At 47.6% G+C, this 14,305-nt stretch overlaps 2 protein-coding genes and 1 long non-coding RNA gene across 4 annotated transcripts; 1 reads left to right on the top strand and 2 right to left on the bottom strand.

The window, feature by feature from the left end:
- Positions 1 to 781: 781 nt before the first annotated feature.
- Positions 782 to 8,775, bottom strand: LOC126999694 (ethanolamine kinase 1-like). 2 transcript variants are annotated; one of them, XM_050862437.1, is made up of 9 exons: positions 8,629 to 8,775; positions 4,866 to 4,985; positions 4,169 to 4,303; positions 3,472 to 3,633; positions 3,193 to 3,287; positions 2,634 to 2,860; positions 2,268 to 2,496; positions 1,907 to 2,053; positions 782 to 1,619 (listed from the first exon to the last, which is right to left on the bottom strand). In XM_050862437.1, the coding sequence occupies exons 2-8, from the start codon at positions 4,983 to 4,985 to the stop codon at positions 1,945 to 1,947; spliced, it is 1,077 nt and encodes a 358-aa protein (XP_050718394.1). In that variant the 5' UTR covers positions 8,629 to 8,775; the 3' UTR covers positions 782 to 1,619; positions 1,907 to 1,944. The 2 variants fall into 2 exon arrangements, with proteins under 2 accessions (XP_050718394.1, XP_050718393.1); XM_050862436.1 differs by having other exon boundaries at positions 1,911 to 2,053.
- Positions 8,776 to 10,566: 1,791 nt separating this feature from the next.
- LOC126999696 (isochorismatase domain-containing protein 2-like) lies at positions 10,567 to 13,410 on the top strand. Its single transcript, XM_050862439.1, has 4 exons — positions 10,567 to 10,768; positions 11,840 to 11,955; positions 12,163 to 12,293; positions 12,792 to 13,410. Exons 1-4 carry the CDS (start codon positions 10,567 to 10,569, stop codon positions 12,997 to 12,999), a joined length of 657 nt encoding a protein of 218 aa, XP_050718396.1. The 3' UTR covers positions 13,000 to 13,410.
- LOC126999697 (uncharacterized) lies at positions 12,251 to 14,083 on the bottom strand. The gene is made up of 3 exons (XR_007753498.1): positions 13,447 to 14,083; positions 12,752 to 12,976; positions 12,251 to 12,399 (listed from the first exon to the last, which is right to left on the bottom strand). It is a non-coding gene; the product is annotated as an uncharacterized LOC126999697 (long non-coding RNA).
- Between the last annotated feature and the right edge of the window lie 222 nt (positions 14,084 to 14,305).

Here is a 14,305-nt window from a genome sequence, read left to right as displayed (position 1 = left end):
ATCCAAAGGCCAAAAAGGAGCTCAGTCGTATTTCAATGAGTGTGTTTTTAGGCTCATGGTACAGAAGAAGGGTTAAACTACCACCACGGTCATGAAACTGCCCCTGGAAATGCCCTAAACTCTAATAAAAGGCAATAGAATCGAGCATCACTGCACACGTTGTCTTCTGTTGTGGCTAAATCCACCTCGTGCACACAACAACCCAGTCTCTAAACCATACCTTGAGCGTTGACACGGCATCCTCCATGGGTGTGTGGAGATGATACAGCCTCGATGATATCTAATAATACGCCACAAACACAATGATAACTGATAATGAGCCGCAACAAGCAGCAGACGACGGCGCGCCTTCCCGCCATCCCCGGCCGCGGGCAACTTGACATCGCTTGAGGGCACCGATGCACACATATATTTGACACCTTTTTCGTAGGAGTTTTGGTCATTTCCAGGGGTAGTTTTATGACCCTGGTGGTAGTCTGACCCTTATTCTTCTTCTTTTTGGCCTGACATTACCAGAAGGAATACGTGCACACATACTTGACACATCTTTCGTTGGAGTTTTGGGCATTTCCAGGGGTAGTTTTATGACCCTGGTGGTAGTCTGACCCTTCTTCTTTTTGGCCTGACATTACCAGAGGGACTATGTCTTTATTAGCATCTTCTTCCTCTTCTTCTTCTTCTTCTTCTCTATCATTCTACCTATCTGTAAGTCGTAGAACTGATGCGACGAAAAATAGCCTACCAGTTCTAAGGCTTTGAATGGATATTAGGTACAAGAAAATGTTTTTGCACAATACTTTATTTAGCCTTCATTTTCGAATATTTGCTTTTACATTATGGTTTCGAATTGATGTTAGTGTGATGCAGAATGTTCTCAGGAAGACGATGGTGGCCTCAGTTTTTCTTTATGGTGGAATTGTTAGGAAACTGAGAGTGAAGTGTGTCAAGTCGTCAGGGGTTTGGATGAACTGGGCGCCCTCAATATAATGCAGGGAGATTTTTTCTTTCTTTCTAGATAAGCAGGGGAAGAGATGCAAGGGAGGAGAGGAAAGTAATATGGGAAAAAAAGGAGGGAGATTCGTGACGCGCACTCCAGTAGGCTTATATAACTCAGTCCGTATATATCAGATGCATTGCAATTTGTCGTGAGCGAAAAATAACCTCATGTAACGGAGCAGCATAGCAGACAATGATACAAAAGAACAGATGTAACTCCTTCGATGCAGAAAAGAGTAAGTTTCTCTCGTAAATATGTTAATATATGGAACTGTTCATCCTAGTTGCCCACCATAACACTATTCATTTTTTCATATTACTCTCGTTCAATAGAAATTTCTTATGGGGAAACTAGAGATGGCTTATTCATACCACCACGTCAAAAGCTTGTCTTGAAAACGAATTAGTTCTTTCTGAGTCAAGTCATAATACGTGTAAAGTCAACAAGCGAGTAGATATTATTACATGAGGCTTTCGTAAGTGTATATAGAGGTACATAACAGCGTGAAGGCGTACGGGAGAGCCAGACCACACGAGCTCTCGCAGGTAAAAATCAGTGACAGGCGAACTTGGTGACACCTGTGTATAGTGTGCCAGGGCTAGCGCCGTGTCCAAGCTTGCCTCTGTAAATGGAGAAACACAAATTAATAAACAAGAAAAACAGACATAGGTAAATAGATAGAAAGATACATAAATAACAACAACATGAAAAGATGAAGAAGAAAAACAAGAAACACAAGAGCAAGAACAAGAACAAAATCATGAGAAAAAATACTCAACTTTAGCAAGAAGCGCAAAATGACACAGCAAAAAGTAACGGAAGATGAAGAGGAAGGAAAGACAGTACCCATTATATGAAGACCTGGCGTTACTAAGCAACGACACTGCCGAGGCTATCCTACATACATACATACACGTGACTGGCGGGACAGACTGCACCAATGGACTTCAGCTGCTGGCTCCGGTGGTGGGCGAGGAAGCTGCTGCAGTGCCCACGTCCAGAGCAAACACCGCCTGTTTGTTCTTCTTATACTCCGCCAGACGACCGATTCCGTACCTGGCGAGAACGAGCAGGTGAAGTGAATACATTTTTTGTAAGAATAGAGGATTTTGTTGTTGTTGTTAGTGAGAGAGAGAGAGAGAGAGAGAGAGAGAGAGAGAGAGAGAGAGAGAGAGAGAGAGAGATGGGAGGGGGGGACACACACATAACACACACACACTCACACACACTAACTGACTAACTAACTCACTCACTCACTACACGGACTAACCTTACGTAATCGAAGTCTATGGAGGAGTGACAGGCCTGCAGGAACGCCCACACGCCCCAGAACAGATGCGAGGCGAGGGTGAACTTTGTGACCCAGGCCCGCCAGAGCTCCACGTCCCCCTCCACCACCTCGTCCTCGGGCACGCCGCGGAACTCTGCCAGGTAGCACCGCAGCCACTCCTTCTGCGCCTCCACGCGGGGATACAGGCCGTAGTCCATCTCGTCCATCCCTGCAGAACGATGACCAATGTTAGACTCGTGGCTGGTAAGTGTTCTATTTGATTCACTTGGATAGAAGGGATTATCTGTGTCTGATTTCTACGAAGTTTCTATACAAAGAGCGTGCAAGAAGGACTAGGAGGTTCACCGCAGTATTCGCTGAAGTGGTTTGCGATGTCGAAAGGCTGATAATTCGGGGCCGAGTACTCGAAGTCGATGAAGGAGACGGAGGCGGAGTCCTCGTCCCAGATGATGTTCCTCATGACCAGGTCGTTGTGGCAGAACACGACGGGACAGCCGAGGGGCGCCAGTTGCACCTCCAGCTCCTCCGTCAGGCGAACCAGAGCGTCCCTAGTGCAGGCGCTCTCCTCCAGCCTGGCAGGGGGTCAAAACCTTTTTTTAAAGTATCTTAAATGTATATCAGGCCGCTACGAATGTTTTTAATGCTATACAAAACTTTCCTAATGTTCCCAAGTCGTATAGAAGTTTTTAACGTTATACAAACCTTTCCTAACGTACCCTATAGACGTATTTCAGACCGCTAGAAAGGTTTTTAATGCTATACAAAACTTTCCTAATGTTCCCAAGTCGTATATAAGTTTTTAACGTTATACAAACTTTTCCTAACGTACCCTATAGACGTATTTCAGACCGCTAGGAAGGTTTTTAATGCTATACAATCTTCCTCTGCAGCACTTTTCAAGTACCTTTTCTGTTTCTTCGGGTCGGTGAAGGCGGGCGGCAGGAGGAGGAGGAACTGACGCAGCTTGGTGAACAGCATGGGCCTCTGCTGCTCGCCGGTCTGAAGGGGGACACAGTATCATCATAATGAAGAGAGAACCTGTGATATCCTTCCCTTAAATGATAAAAATAAGCAGAAATGTACCTGATATGCAATCCTCACCTTATCTTTTTTACCAGGGAAGAAAGGTGTGAGATACGTTGCTAAAATAACTACCAGACTTGCTCCCGAGCATGTCTCTCACCTGGATCCTGTGGAAGGTGGCCATCTGCCTGGCATTGGCCTTCCACACCGGCTCCCGCGTCACATCCTGGATGGTAAGCGGCACCCCGGGCGTGAAGGCGTAGCACAGCCCATTGGTGAAGGCCGCGAACACCTGAGGGCCACAACCCGCCCCGTGCACCGCCTGGGGGACACAAACACAGTCACTCGGCCGGCCTCCCACCCAGAGAGGCTCAGGCACCCCAGAAGGCCCCTCCATTCTTTAACATTTCGAACCCCAAGCACACATATTTGACACGGCTTTCATAGGCATTGTGGGAGCATTTCCAAGGGTAGTTTTATGACCCTGGTGGTATTCTGCCCCTTCCTCTGTACCTTGAACCTGAAGAAACACTCATGAGAACCTGATTCACCTCCTTTTTCGGCCTCTGGAAATAGCTGATTGATATAGGTGAGTTTCATAGGCGTTTGGGGGGCATTTCCAAGGGTAGTTTTATGACCCTGGTGGTATTCTGACCCTTCCTCTGTGCCTTGAATCTGAAGAAGCGCTCATAAGAACCTGATTCACCTCCTATGACCCTGGTGGTATTCTGACCCTTCCTCTGTGCCTTGAATCTGAAGAAGCACTCATGAGAACCCGATTTGTCTCATTTTTGGCCTTTGGATATAGTTGACGTGAGAGGTGGCGGTGTCTGAGAATACCGAGCCTTGTGTGTTACCTTCATGGTGTCGATCTCCTGCTGGCGGTCGATGAAGAGGTGGGTGTTGTTGCCGTAGACTCGCACCAGCACCTGTTCGCTCTCCTTGCCGCACCACACGCCCACCAGGATGTTGGTCACGCCGGCAGTGTACGTCTGTCGACAAAACCGATGGACCTGAGCGCTTCCTTCCCGCCACCCTCTCCCCGCCCCGAGGCTTCCCCCATGCACGCCCTCGGGGAAGCCTCAGTGTTGAGTGACATGGCTAATGCCTTTGGGAAGCCTCTCATAAACGCTGCATAGACTGAATTGACTGTGATAGCTCTTTTTTTTTTTTTACAGTAGAAGAAACAGTTAAAGGGCAAAAAAAAGGAAACAATAATGAAAAAAAAAGCCCGCTACTCAATGCTCCTACAAAAGAGTCAAGAGGAGTGGCCGCTAAGTAAGCCCTGACTTGTTATACGAATCCTTGTTTTGAGCGGAGCATAAGAATGGAGGAAGATTCTCATTCTTTCATCATGCACAATCTAACACTTCGTCCGATGCTCCGTAATAATGAAAGAGAATGTGACAGTTCATTTGCAGCTAATTAATTAAGCCCTGAGCCGTAATCCTGTTTTTGAGCAGAGCATGAGAATGGAGGCAGATTCTCATTCTTTTATCTTGTACAGTTTAATAATTCGTCGATGAAATAGTAATATGGTGTTAACGCCAAAACCTTGAAGGTGAGGTTGGGCTGCTGCCAGTGCGGGCGGACGTGGGCGAGGACCCGCTTGGCGCCCTCCCTCAGCCCCTCCTGCGTCGTCCCGTCCACCACCACTGCCAACGTTGCCACCATCTGCGGGGAGGACAACAGGTACTGAAGGAGACGAGAGAGAGGGAAGGGAGACAGCTAGCGAGGAGCGATGGATGGAAGGGAGCGAGAGAGGAGAGAGAGAGAGGGGAGAAGAAGTTTTGAAGAATGATTAAAGAAGAGAGGAAAGGATGGGAGCGAGCGAGGACAGAGAGGGAAGAAGATGAAAGTTTTGAAGTACACTGAAGAAGAGAAGGAGGGAAGGGAGCGAGCGAAAGAGGAGAGAGAGAGAGAGAGAGAGAGAGAGAGAGAGAGAGAGAGAGAGAGAGAGAGAGAGAGAGAGAGAGAGAGAGAGAGAGAGAGAGAGAGAGAGAGAGAGAGAGAGAAATGATAGATGATAGACGATAGACAGCAGCCGATGCGAAAACATAATCAGTCAGACACGACAATTAGAAGTATCTGAACCCATTAAACTGATTCATAGCAAAGAACACACACACACACACACACACACACACACACACACACACACACCATTAAGCGGTATATTTGGCGTGAGGCAGGAAATGAGAGGTCAGTTACCAGTCCACGGAAGTTAGCTTTTGTGAGCAGTAATCAAAGGGACACCGAATGGATTGTATGGTTTGTACGTGTGTGTGTGTGTGTGTGTGTGTGTGTGTGTGTGTGTGTGCGCGGGCAACAGGAAGGCCACGAGTGTCGGCCCGGCCAGACAGGATGCCTCCATAGTGAAGTCCCAACAACTCTCGGGAGGCCCTCGCAGAGTCATGCCCTTGAGGAACCCGCGTACGGCTCCTGTCCCATCCTCCTCCTCCTCCTCCTCCTCCTCCTCCGCCTCCCTTTCCCTCCTGACTTCCTTCCTCGGGGGTCAAGTCCATTTGCATGAGAAAATAATATAGTTTTTAAGAGGCTTCTTCTTTTTCTTCTTCTTCTTCATATTCTCCTTGTTGCTGTTGTTGTTGTTGCTGTTGTTCTACTATAAATAAATTCACCTCACAGAACCCACAGAAATGTTAAGAATGGCATAGCTTAAGAGAGGGGATCGTGCAGGAGAGGAAAGGAGAGATAAAGAGCGGGGGGGGGGGGGGCGGGAAGGAGAGAGAGAGAGAGAGAGAGAGAGAGAGAGAGAGAGAGAGAGAGAGAGAGAGAGAGAGAGAGAGAGAGAGAGAGAGAGAAGGGAAGGAGGAAGGGGAAGTGACGGAACGAGAGAAGTGGTAAGGGTTAAACGGCTCATGGTGGGAGTGGGAAAAGGAGAGGTGGTGGTGGTGGTGGTGGTGGTGATGGTGATGGTGGTGGAGGATAGGGCGGGGGGAGGCAAAGAGGACAGGATATGGGTTACCTCGATTGAGTAAGTGCGATGTAGGGTTCTCTCTCTCTCTCTCTCTCTCTCTCTCTCTCTCTCTCTCTCTCTCTCTCGTGGATGTGGCCTTCCTGTAGCGTAATGGGCGGGGTGGGGGCGCGGGGGTGGTGGTCTGCATCAAGAGGGAGGCCGCTACTCAACCTCTCTGCCCTCTGCCCCGCCCCCTCAATACCGCCCAACCGGCCACTCCTCCCTGGCATCCTTCCTCCTTTCCTCTACGACTCGGTATTCTCAGACGCTTCCGCCCCTCAAATCAACTGTTTCATGAGTGTTCTTTTAGGTTCACGGTACAGAGGAAGGGTCAGACTACTACCAAGCGCTCTCATCCCTCACGACAACTAATTCCAAAGCCCATGAAGAAGATCAGTCGGGTTCTCATGAGTGTTCTTTTAGGTTCACGGTCAGACTACCACCAGGGTCATAAAATTACCCTTGGATATGCCCACAACGCCTACGAAAGCCTTAAATATGTGAGCTTGGGCACCGAAATGTTTAATAACAATACGGGCTTAGGGTCATATTTCTAAGCACACATATTTGACAAGGCTTTCGTAGGAGTTATGGGTATTTCCAGGGGTAGTCTTATGACCCTGGTAGTAATTTGACTTCTCTTGCGTCTAATTAATCGTCTTTTCTTTCTCCTTCTCTTCACTTCTTCACCTCCCCTTTCTCGTCTCTCTCTCTGACATTCTTCCTCATTCCCTTACACAAGCACCTCTTCCTCAAATGTCCGTGGAAATAACATGGAAAGGTGCCGAGAGATGTTTTCTATTCCCTATGTTACTTTGGGCGTTCATATATTATCACTTTTTCGTATGGTAACTTAATCTAACCTACTACTCAAGGCTCAAGGGCTAATGCTACGGAGATGAGCACTGGGACCACGCGCAGCAATAGCGTATCTTTCTCTCTCACAACATTTCTTTCTCACATTTCTTTACATTCCTCACAACCTTCTTCTGTCTAGTGTTGACGGGGCTCGATAACCCTCGCGACGCTTACAGCATGTGCAGCACCACTGACATGGGGCGAGAGAGTGCTGCGTCGATGTATCTATTACCATCAAACATTACTACTAGATAAATGTGCACGTATTATTATTCCTACTATATTAGATGACAAATTCGCCTCTGAAGTCCAGTGGCTGGCGTTCCTAACTACGAATCTACAGGCCTGGGTTCGAATCCCTGCCTAGGCAGTCGGCGTGCAGCCCACCCAGCTAGTTCACTTTTCCATTCGCGTTAGTCGATAAATGCATGGGTACCTGGGAACACCTGGGGAAGGTAAACTGTAGTAACCCGGATGTCGCACTAGCCCTGTGTCGGGTTAAGAGTTCTCTCCTCCAGAGGCTCAAAGGACCGACGAAATGGATACTTGCATAAGATAACAGAAGAAAATATTCATATATCGATGCAGTTTTAACGTAAGTATGGCCGCGGCCTGCCCCTTCCCACACGCCAGTTTTCTTTCGGGGGTATAAGAATGCAGATAAAAAGGGAGGGGGGAGGGAGAAGAGACGTCCACGGCCTTGTCTCTCGTTCTGCGGTAGCGTCAGGTAATAGAATAACTGTCGGCACCTTCAAAATTTCCGTTAGGGCCTTTTCTTCGACCATCGTAACTGTGGATGGGGTTACGCACCTTCCTGCACAGGTTAGTAAAGTTGGGAAAGAGAGAGAGATCAATAAATGTTGTGAGCGTCGTGAGGGTTATCGAGTATACGGCCCCGTCAACACTAGGCGCAAGAAAGGTTCATGAGAATATTTAACGAGTAGGCGCAGAAAGTATATCAGCAATGGTGCACACTCCTCCGCCACCGTGATCAACTTACATAGCAGCAGTTTAATTAAAGAAATATGTGACAGTTTCTTCATAGTCATACTTTTCTTCAGTTTTTTCCACGGTAAAAGTCGGGAGTCAACAATAGTTTACTGATGAAAAAGGGGTAAAAGGTTAACTGGAGCCGAAATTTTTAGAGCCGCTGTTCAAAGAGTCCTTAATTGCCTTGTGCTTTTGGGGGCCTTAATTAGGGGTGGATTCTTAAATAAACCTTCCGGCGCCCAAGCTCTCATATTTGACAAGGCTTTCGTAGGAGTTAGGCATTTCCAGGGGTAGTTTAATGACCCTGGTGGTAGTCTAAACCCTTCAATTCTGTGCCTGAATATGAAGAAAAAAAATCATGAGAACCCGATTAATCTCCTTTTCGGTCTTTGGAGATGTGGGAGGTGGAAGCGTCTGAGAATACCGGCCTCAACTCTAAAGCAAAGCGTCAAAGTGCCAAAGAATACAAAGAGTCCTTGCCCTGTGCCTTACCCTGTCGGGATCAAGTGTGGTCGTGCCTGAGTCAGCGTGTCCAGCCAGTGTCTGGCTCACACAGTCACGGAGTGCCCAGTGCCCTGGCCCTGTTGCCAAAATATCCAGCCATCACCCACAACGTGTAGCCCTGCCACCCACGGCAACCCAGGACCATGCAACCCCAAAGTTTAGGTTGTGACAGCCAACGTTTTGGTGTAATATAATGCCTATACCTTCAGAAGAAATCGAATGTCATAGTCTTGCCACACCTTACCTAAGCCCCATTACTATGAATATGCAAAGAGATACAATGGGTAAGTATATGTTCAGTGGTAAAGTTGGGGGACACACGCTATAGCTAATCGTGGCCTCGGTGCTCGCCTCCGTTTCTCTGGCACTTGAGTTTATCTTGACTCGCGCGCGTCACATCGGGCTGATCATGCTGCCTTGCGATCCCGGGGTCAAAGTACTACATGTAATTTGATTGTTAATTCAGTTAAGCCAGACTATGGATGTATATGTTGTTGTTGTTGTTGTTGTTGCGGTTGTTGTTGTTGTTGTTGGTGGTGGTGGTGGTGAGTCTCGCCAGGAAGTCTTGCTGCGGATTGACTTGGCCCACGGTGTCATGGACTCACTCGAAGTAGCCTACGAGTATATGACGTGGTCGTTACCTGTGAAGAAGGGATCCGGATCTTCAAGTCCCTTGTGCTCCCTGTCTTACTCTATGGCTGTGGGACTGGAATAACTTTGTGTCAAACCAGTGACTTCTCCGTCAGACTGATTCAACATATGTATTACCTGCATAGTACGTCAACGGCAACTCGATCCGGCTATACGGGCACGTGGCACCCTGCCCAGAGACCAAGGCGGGCGTCCACGGAGTTCGTGGATTGAGCAAGTCGATAGATCCTGCCAGGAGGTACTCAGGATGGAGAGGGGGCCTGCATGGAGACTCGCCCGGAGGGACCCCAGGGGAGGTCGAGGCGACGCGCCCCCGGCGTATGCCCCCATTGATTGACTGATTGTTTGTTGAAGGGTTGTGTCGGCCTAGAGGAGATCCTACTCGTCTTGGTGTTGTCCTGCGAGGTTATCACAGGCGTGGTGGCACAGGTGAGGCACAGGTAAGCGACGGAGATCAAAGGAAGAAGAGAGAAATCTCAAACCACCTGTGACATCAAGATCAAGATCAACAGCTGACTTGACAACAACAACCCAAGAAGAAGAAGAAGAAGACCAAGGCCGGTGCCGAGCTAACTTGATAGCATCAGACAGACCAATAGACCCAGGCCGCCGCTCAGCTGACTTGACAACACCAGACAGACAGACCAACAGACCCAGGACGCCGCTCAGCTGACTTAACAACACCAGACAGACAGACCAATAGACCCAGGCCGCCGCTCAGCTGACTTGACAACACCAGACAGACAGACCAACAGACTCAGGACGCCGCTCAGCTGACTTGACAACACCAGACAGACAGACCAACAGACCCAGGACGCCGCTCAGCTGACTTGACAACACCAGACAGACAGACCAACAGACTCAGGACGTCGCTCAGCTGACTTGACAACACCAAACAGACAGACCAACAGACTCAGGACGCCGCTCAGCTGACTTGACAACACCAGACAGACAGACCAATAGACCCAGGCCGCCGCTCAGCTGACTTAACAACACCAGACAGACAGACCAACAGACCCAGGACGCCGCTCAGCTGACTTGACAACACCAGACAGACAGACCAACAGACTCAGGACGCCGCTCAGCTGACTTGACAACACCAGACAGACAGACCAACAGACCCAGGACGCCGCTCAGCTGACTTGACAACACCAGACAGACAGACCAACAGACCCAGGACGCCGCTCAGCTGACTTGACAACACCAGACAGACAGACCAACAGACCCAGGATGCCGCTCAGCTGACTTGGCAACACCAGACAGACAGTAAGAGCCATGGCCGGTGCAGTGGCTCAGGCCCCCCTCAGGCTGGGTCGGCTGGTGCCTCAGAGCACGTGCCTGTTCATGTGTGACCTGCAGGAGAAGTTCAGGAACGACATCCAGTACTTCCCGGAGATCGTGGAAGTGAGTGGCAGGCTGCTTAGGGCCTTCAAGCTGCTGGAGCTGCCCGTGCTGGCCACCGAGCAGTACCCCCAGGGTTAGCAGGGGGGGGGGGAGGGCTGTCCAAATCATTTATGCAAGAGTTAACCAGCATCTTCATTCTTTCATCCCTATATATTATCCAAATCCATTATGCAAGAGTTAACCATCATCTTCATTCTCTCATCCCTATACTGTCCAAATCCATTATGCAAAAGTTAACCAGCATCTTCATTCTTTCATTCCTATACTGTCCAAATCCATTATGCAAGTGTTAACCATCATCTTCATTCTATCATCCCTATACTGTCCAAATCCATTATGCAAGAGTTAACCAGCATCTTCATTCTTTCATCCCTATATAGTGTTCAAATCCATAATGCAAGAGTTAACCAGCATCTTCATTCTCTCATCCCTATACTGTCCAAATCCATTATGCAAGAGTTAACCAGCATCTTCATTCTTTCATCCCTATATTGTGTCCAAATCCATTATGCAAGTTAAACAACATCTTCATTCTTTCATCCCTATACTGTCCAGATCCATTGTGCAAGAGTTAACCCGCATCTTCATTCTTTCATCCCTATATTGTGTCCAAATCCATTATGCAAAAGTTAACCCGCATCTTCATTCTTTCATCCCTATATTGTGTCCAAATCCATTATGCAAGAGTTAACCAGCAACTTCATTCTTTCATCCCTATACTGTCCAAATCCATTATGCAAGAGTTAATCAGCAACTTCATTCTTTCATCCCTATACTGTCCAAATCCATTGTGCAAGAGTTAACCAGCTAATGATTTCTTAAAGCCGAAAAATAGGCCTCTGAAATGACACCTCTGTGTGGCCAAGGCTCTCCACACCAACCTGATTACTTTATCGTTTCTCTTAATTCCCAGCATCACTTCAATCCCCAAGCATATTTTTTCAAGAATAATACATTCCTATACTTTGCAGCAATGGGTTACTAATTTAGTGGCAATTGGTTCTGCCTGTTAGGTTGAGGTGGGGTTCTGTTAGTTAAAGGAACTCATCATAGCAGGACTCAAATCCATTGGTGGCTTGAGCAACTGGTGTGAGGAAAGTAGTAAATGTTATCCTGCATGCTAAATATTGTTTGTCCTTGGCAGGTCTGGGCAAGACAGTGGCAGAGCTGCCGTTAGAGGAACACAACGTGCCTATCTTTGACAAGAAGAAGTTCTCCATGTGTTTGCCACCCATCCAGGAGATCATCAAAGACAAAGAAGTACGTGATCTATTCCACACCCAGCCATTACATCTGCAATTATGTAGTTTTTTTTTAATTCATGCTCTGTGTTTGCATTAGCCTAATGATTTCTTTAAGAACATACATTTTTAATATATGATACTATATCCAGTGTGTGTGTGTGTGTGTGTGTCCCAGTAGATATTCACTGTGATATTTTTTATAATACTTTTTTCTTTTCACTAGATCAAATCTGTGGTGCTGTGTGGCATCGCGGCCCACGTGTGTGTGCAGCAGACAGCGCTGGACCTCCTGGAGAGTGGCCTGGACGTGCATGTGGTGGTGGACAGCTGCTCCTCAAGCTCCATGAGAGACAGGTAACCAGAGCCAAATTGGGCTCCCTAGTACCTCCATGATGGACAGGTTAACTCTCACCTGAGGGGTCACCAGAGCCAAATGGGGCTGGTACCTTCATGGCCAACTCTGTTCAGTGTAAGAAGGATGTCAGAATCTCAGTATGATTACTTCCTATTTCTCCTTACCTTCTGCCTCATGCTTCATTCTTTCACATTCCTCAGTCTTAGTATCACATGGTGTTAAGTGCAACTGTATATCTTCACCCCTTTTATCGTTATCTTTTTTGTGTAATTTTTCCGCAAGCCTCAGGGAAAAATAAGAATACATGCTCCTCTTGATGTCACCTTTGAATTTGTAAAAATTCATACAGTCATTGAATACATTATGTCAGTAGCTGCTCTTTCCTCAAACATCATACAAGAAATTGTTTGCTGTGCCTTTCCTGTTTAAATGCTAGACTTTTGCATCATTACTCCACCTTTTCCTCTTAATGGCAGTCAACAATGTGGCTTCCCCAGAATGTATGCCTTAGAGAGGATGAGAGACAGTGGAGCGTTTCTGACCACCAGCGAGTCCATCATCCTTGGCCTGGCCGGCGGCTCGAATCACCCGTCCTTCAAACAGCTGCAGAAGATTATCTGGGAGTCTGCTCCTGATACTGGACTGCTGGCTGCAAGGCAGAAACCATTCCTTGCAGAGCTAGCTGGGAAGGATGCAAAACTATAATAAAACTGTGATTCTAACTAGTAGGCCTATATAGGTACACAATTTGATCATAAATGCAAAATATACATAACTTTAAAGGAAAATTAATTTACAACTCTATATGATAGGGAAACTAATCCATTCTATAGTTGACAGTCATTTGTACATTTTTAACCAATATATTTAATTACCAGTTGGACACGTGATGAGAATGGGGGAGAATGAATTTGTGAAGAGTGTGTGAGGGAAGAATTGAGGGAGGGGGTGTCAGGGGAATTTATTTTTGCCCTTGAGCTGCTTCCTTAACTGTGGAAAAAAAAATCAGGTTTATTAATGTTTCCTCCTGCCCTTATAAAACAGAGTATCCAACAGAGAACATACTTGTACCTCATATGATCAGATTAAAAGGCGTTTCTTCCTACCATTAAACAACTAAGGGATTTCTCATAACCTTATCACTGTACATACATGAAAAATGGTAAAGATTCCTGGCGCCCCGATCCTCCGCTAGGTCCTGCATGGGCACGCTGGAGCAGGATGCCGGAGGAAGTCCACGGCTTGCCTTCAGAAGAAATCGAATGTCATAGTCTTGCCACACCTTTTCTAAGCCCCATTACTATGAATATGTAAAGAGATACAATGGCTAAGTAATTATATGTACAATGGTAAAGTTGTGGGACACACGCTATAGCTACGCGTGGCCTCGGTGCTCGCCTCCGTTTCTCTGGCACTTGAGTTTATCTTGACTCGCGCGCGTCACATCGGGCTGATCATGCTGCCTTGCGATCCCGGGGTCAAAGTACTACATGTAATTTGATTGTTGATTCAGTTAAGCCAGACTATGGATGTATATGTTGTTGTTGCGGTTGTTGTTGGTGGTGGTGGTGGTGGTGAGTCTCGCCAGGAAGTCTTGCTGCGGATTGACTTGGCCCACGGTGTCATGGACTCACTCAGTAGCCTACGAGTATATGACGTGGTCGTTACCTGTGAAGAAGGGATCCGGATCTTCAAGTCCCTTGTGCTCCCTGTCTTACTCTATGGCTGTGGGACTGGAATGACTTTGTGTCAAACCAGTGACTTCTCCGTCAGACTGATTCAACATCTATATTACCTGCTTAGTCCGTCAACGGCAACTCCGGCTATACGGGCACGTGGCACGCTGCCCAGAGACCAAGGCGGGCGCCCACGGAGTTCGTGGATTGAGCAAGTCGATAGATCCTGCCAGGAGGTACTCAGGATGGAGAGGGGGCCTGCATGGAGACTCGCCCGGAGGGACCCCAGGGGGGGGCGAGGCGACGCGCCCCCGGCGTATGCCCCCATTGATTGA

Source organism: Eriocheir sinensis, chromosome 17, assembly GCF_024679095.1.
Source record: "Eriocheir sinensis breed Jianghai 21 chromosome 17, ASM2467909v1, whole genome shotgun sequence".
NCBI lineage: Eukaryota > Metazoa > Arthropoda > Malacostraca > Decapoda > Varunidae > Eriocheir > Eriocheir sinensis.
The sequence above is the reverse complement of the archived record's forward strand: the minus strand, read 5'-3'. Positions and strand labels throughout refer to the sequence as shown.